Source organism: Ostrinia nubilalis, chromosome 22 (assembly GCF_963855985.1).
Source record: "Ostrinia nubilalis chromosome 22, ilOstNubi1.1, whole genome shotgun sequence".
NCBI lineage: Eukaryota > Metazoa > Arthropoda > Insecta > Lepidoptera > Crambidae > Ostrinia > Ostrinia nubilalis.
Window position 1 is genome coordinate 8,557,621 of NC_087109.1, and position 6,080 is coordinate 8,563,700.

At 39.5% G+C, this 6,080-nt stretch overlaps 1 protein-coding gene across 1 annotated transcript; it reads left to right on the forward strand.

The window, feature by feature from the left end:
- Positions 1-383: 383 nt before the first annotated feature.
- On the forward strand, positions 384-4,330 carry LOC135082781 (ceramide glucosyltransferase). The gene has a single exon (XM_063977544.1). It carries the CDS (start codon positions 711-713, stop codon positions 1,908-1,910), a length of 1,200 nt encoding a protein of 399 aa, XP_063833614.1. The 5' UTR covers positions 384-710; the 3' UTR covers positions 1,911-4,330.
- Positions 4,331-6,080: the final 1,750 nt, after the last annotated feature.

Genomic DNA, 6,080 nt, shown 5'->3' on the forward strand with positions numbered 1-6,080 from the left:
TTTTGTATTGGGTTTTGACGGATTCGATTTTCGATTAGATCAAAAAAAGGGCATTTTGTCTAGGGGGGCCTTAAGGGGGGCAGTAGTAAATTTTATTAGAAATGATTTCCCATTATTTCCCACTGCAATTTCCCACACATTTTTGATATACTTGAAATCTACGCACAAAATTCATCCAAGAAACGATTTAAGATTTTATTTCTCAATATTTTTTTTCAATTTGTTTAAGGGTTAAAATTATCCATGGAAATTGATCATTGCAAAAGAATCGAAGGTTTTAGAAACGTAGCCCCAGAAAAAAAACAAATGTCAGAAATTTTGACGTTAAAATCCTAGCTTTGGATTGGTTGATAGTTCAGCATAAACAGCAATGTGAACATTTTCATTGGTCGGTTTCTAGTTCTTTCTACGACTGTTCCATCAATTTTCAGTTGAAAAAAACCAGTGACGGCTTGTAGAGGAATTTTGTTCGTCGTCGTTCGTCGGTTTATTGATGAACGTAGCTATCTGCTTCCAAGTATCGTAAATAAAAGTAAATATGGTGTGATAACGTAATGGTGAATCATTTTACGGCGGGCGTACTCGGCGCCGCACAATCACTTAAAAGTCAGTTAGCTGCTATGCTCGCGTCGTAGCGGACGGATTTCACACTCGCAACCAGTCGATATTATGTGGGCCGAACGAGAAACCGAAACAAAATTTTTACCATTATGATGCCTATGGTGTACACAGTGTATGGTCTTGCCATATTTTTCATAATCGCGTGGGTGTGCGTGTGGTTGATTCACATAATGGCCCTCTCGTATTCGAAGTGGAAGTTGCACCGGACCGTGGACCGGTCTCCGCCTGAGCAGCCGTACCCCGGCGTGTCGATCCTGAAGCCGCTGACCGGCGTCGACCCGAACCTGCTGTCGAACCTGGAGACGTTCTTCACGCTCGACTACCCCACGTACGAGCTGCTGTTCTGCGTGGAGACCGAGAAGGATCCGGCGGTGATGCTCGTGAAGCACAGTCTCCTGACGAAGTACCCGAACGTCGATGCGCGATTGTTTATCGGGGGGATGCGCGTCGGGGTGAACCCGAAGATAAACAACATGCAGCCGGCGTTTTTGGCGGCGAAGTACCCGCTGATTCTCGTCAGCGACGCCGGCATCCGGATGCGGGACGACTCGCTGCTGGACATGGTTCAGCACATGCGGGAGGACGTCGCGATAGTGCATCAGATGCCGTTCGCGTACGACGCGGAGGGTTTCGCGGCTGTTTACGAGAAGGTGTTCTTCGGGACGGCGCAGGCGCGCATGTACATGGGCGCCGACTTCCTGGGCATCAACTGTCACGTGGGGATGTCCTCGTTGGTTCGGCGGTGCGCTCTGGAAGAGATGGGAGGGCTGGCGGCGCTGGCGGACTACCTAGCGGAGGATTACTTCATGGGGAAGGAGGTGGTGTCGCGCGGCTGGCGGATGCGAGTGGCGTCGCTTCCCGCGCTGCAGAACTCGGGCTCGCGGTCGGTGGGCGCGCTGCAGGCGCGGCTGACCCGCTGGGCGCGGCTGCGGATCGCCATGATCCCGACGACGGCGCTACTGGAGCCTCTAAGCGAATGCCTGCCGCTGGGCGCGGGCGCCGCGTGGGCCTCCGGTGTCCTCTTCGGAGCCGAACCTCTCCCGTTCTTCCTAGTGCACGTGCTAGTGTGGTTCCTCTCGGACTGGCTCATGCTGCGCACGGTGCAGAACGGCTCGCCTCCGTTCACGAAAGTGCAGTTTCTCCTCGGCTGGGTGTGGAGCGAGTGTTGTGCGCCCTTCGTGCTGGTCGCGGCCGTGCTCAACCCTGAAATATCGTGGCGGACTCGCTCTTACAAGCTCGACTGGGGCGGCCGGGCCCACGAACTGAAACCCAAAACTCAAAAGCTTTAATTTGTGAAGTACACTTGATTCTGAAATGCTTGACGTGTGATTCCCATTGAATGGTGTGTGCGTGATTTGTAGTATAAGTTTTTATTTATAGTTTTCAAATGGATGAACACTTGTTACTTTTGTTTTAGAAAGATATGTACATTTTTAGAAGATACTGTTGTATTTAATTTTGTGGTAATGATGATTACCGTTACAGTTAGAATTTTGCCATATTGCATTGAGTACAATATTTTTATCAGGAGCTGATAAGAATAGACTGGCTTATGGTTCCATGTTGAGTGATTCAATATCCTCATTGATTATTTATCAGTTATTTATTCGTAACAAGATGAGTGCTTTGCGATGAGTCATATCTCTTTTGAAGCCTTGAGCTATATTTCTTTTGAGTGCTTTGATTCTCTGAATGTTTACCTAAATAGATAATTATTTTACGATGCTAAATGCAACTTCAATTTTAAATTGTATGCTGTGATTATCTGAGTGATTAGCCACAAGGTTTATAATTGTAAAATGTTACAATTACCTCAGAAATTAATACTAGCGCATTGCATAACTTCCTTGTATACTACTTGTAATTGTATCTAAAGCTAAGTTAATTATTTTGTACCAGAATGTTACCTACCTATCCCTAATGACTGTATTATAAATGTTAACAAAACATACAGGGTGATTTCTCTCTTGAAAAATTAATATACTTTTTAATGTCTACAATATTTGGTAAAGTACCTTTGGACGGAATGTATGGGATTTGAAGTGTGCAATATTTTAAACGATCTGTTTCCCTAATGCGAAACCCAATTTGGATTTATTGTGGCAAACAGTCTACATTAATATCATACTATGTTCTGTATCACTTGTAACAAAGCCCTATGTAACCTCATAAATATGTAAACTTGCTTAACGTAGCACCTAATGTTACTTTTTAGGCACACTGATATGATAGAAATAGATTTGCGAGAAGGGAGACTGAATTGGGACCAAGTGAGGGGGTAAAGTAATTTGTTTACGATGAGAATGTTCGCTGACCAGTTCGTTTATCTGAAATGATAAGATTGTGAGTCCAAAGGTATACTGCTGCTTTAAATTCAATATACCTCTGCAATACTATTTTAAGTCTTTTAAACGACATCAATCATAATACTGTAAAATTAATGTGATTTTCTGGCTTTGTATTTATTGTTTCAATCACAATTTTGTACAGTCAGCTTCTAATACTTTGTGACACCCAAAATGGCCAAAAAACTGACAATACAACCTTATTTCAATTGTAACTAAGATGTGTTGTCTTCTTTTTGGCTACTAAGGCCCAGAACACACGGTGAAACGCAACTGCAACGAAACTGCAACTTCTAGTTACTTTTGAGTTGCACCTAAGTTTCTGCTATAGATTCCGTTGAGAGACCACACATGATGCGACCAGTTTGACCAGTTCAAATCGGTTTCAAGTTTCGTTGCAGTTGCGCTTCACTGTGTGTTCTGGGCTTTAGGGTGTCACAAACTATTAGACGCTGACTGTAACACACAGGCTTCTGACACATTTGTAATAATGTCTGCATCAGAAGTCCTAATTTGATATACAGGCTTAAACTATCTTATTCATGCATGACCTTCATGAAAGAGGATAAGTACAGCCATATTTAAAATGTACGATTTGGTTAATATATCCCACACATTTTGCTTTAAGCTGTATATCATATCAACCCATCTGAGTCAATAACCTGCTTTAATTAATCTAATTCAAATGTATGCCTAATTATTTATGTAATAGTGTTGGTACTTTTTTACAACCCATTAACCATATTTGCCGTCGCTATGGGTCCCCGAAACTTGATGCTTTCGTGCTAGCTACAATCTGTACTCTATATCCACCGAAACATTTTTATCTGTCAATATTTTATTTCACATACGGAAATAACGAAGACATTTTTAGTACTCTGACAATTTTTTTTACAAAACATGTAACACTAAAGCTTGTGACACACAGAAGGCTCAGCTAGAGCACGTTAACCAGTGTGCTTCAAATTCGCATCATTGAAGCCATTAGACAGAATAATAATAATAATTCGTAATTTTAATTTAATTGCTAAATAAATAAAGTTGATTTTGCATTTCCTTCCGATTGTAAAGGGACAAATACCTATACTTATTTTGAACTAACTTGTTTGTCACCAAAATATCTGTTCCACGATGCGCATCTGTGTGTCACAAGGTTAATGCTGATGTCAATTTATCCGACCTTGGGTTTTTTAACATAAATAAAAGAGACTAGACCACAATTGTTATGGTGCAGTATTGTTATTATTACCTAATAGCTTTTTATTTATATTTCATTATGAAACATGGAAGTTTAAAGATCTCATTGAAATAACATTATTAAAATAAATGTAAACATTGTTTATTAAAGCCTGACTTTGTTTTTATTTGCGTATTTTTATTATTATATGTAACACCTCATAACAGTAAAAATAAGTGCTTTATTTATACATAAATCAGTGAAGTAGGTATGTCGTAAAGGTTAATACATTTTTAACTGTTTACATTCATTTTATTGTGTTATAAAATACATATATTAAATACATTACATAAGCACAAAAAAAGTCTTATGGCAGCTTCATAAATACACAGAAAGACATTTTATTAAATTATAGTGAATTAAAGTGAGTTAATATATTTTAAACGCCACTCAACTACAAGTAATGACAGGTGTAATAGAACCTAATGCTCGTACACATTAGATAACATTTTAAGATTGAATGCCCATCAATTTTTAATTTTGCAGCACACCTACCTACCTACGTATAAAGCCAAGGTCACACCCACGAATATACAGGATGGCCCATTTATTTACAGGGTGGCCCATTTATTTACAGGGGTCCAAATTTTGTTTAAATTAAAGAACCTTATAACCTGAACCTGACTAAAAATATTTTTGGACCAGCCTGTATTATACAAAACCAACCTACCTGTCTAATCCAATCTCGGTTAATAAAATTCCAATACGAAAAATGAGCTTATGCTCCGATAACCAATGTGTCACCAACTGGAATAGCATTTAATTATAATTCACTGTAAATACCAGGGTATTTTAAACGGCAGTGATTGATGACATGTACTTATTTTTTTCGTGGCAATCATGTGGGCTAGTAACTGATAAAAAGAAGATAAGTTAATATATTGTTTTAATTAGGTATCACGCCTAAAAACAATGTTCTATGGCGCCTGGATAACGAGTGAACTTAGTTTACGGAAAACAAAAACACTTAAACATTACCTATTATTATTACACTTTACATACATACAATACAACTCTGTTAAAGATATTTAATCTCACAGTTAGCATATTAGGCGCAGACCACAGACATTTTGTCGGCCGATAGTTGGATCGGGCTGTTAATCAGTATGGACATGTATGAAAGTTACATTACACCGATTTGGTATCGGCCGGCTCTTCATACAAATTAAAATCAGGCCCAACTATCGGCCAACTAAAAGTCGGTGGTCTGCGCCTAGGCTAACATTCGACGAGCGGGATTCGAACCCGCAACTGCGCGAAACACCGGGCTAGTGGTCCATAGAGTAGTGGGCAGTCACAGGCTAGAACTACTACATTACATTTTTATTGCAAAGTCGCCCCTATTAATAACAGCTTAAGGTCTTATAAATTGATACTTATTCGAAATTTCGAAGTACCTAATCGAACTACACTAATCGAACTACACTGGACCGCAAAGAAAAAGGGTCGGTTAGAAAATCTATATCTCCAAAAGTTCCTGACCTAGCTTTACGTAATAAAGACTAAATTAATTAAAGCTTTTTTATTTCTCATAACTTATAGTCTAGTATGATTTGTTTCATAAAGCTAGGTCAGGTACTTTTGAAGATGTAAGTAGAAGGTTTTCTAACCGATCCTTTTTCTTTGCGGTCTAGTATAATTCCTGCCTACAATTTTTAGTTATCGAATGATTTTGCAACACATATCTACTCCCAATAGATATCGTAGAATGTGGACGGATGATTAGATTACAGTGTTTGGTCACGGAAAATACCGCGAAATTACGTAAACTGCTCCGTTCCCCTTGGTGCCGTTGGATAACACTAAATCTTCTATACTTATAATAAATCTGTAGAGAGGTCAATTCTGTACATGAAATATATTTTCAAAATAACTAA

Excerpts from the sequence above, each read along its gene's own strand:
- LOC135082781 (XM_063977544.1), top strand. The coding sequence starts at position 711 with ATGATGCCTATGGTGTACACAGTGTATGGTCTTGCCATATTTTTCATA.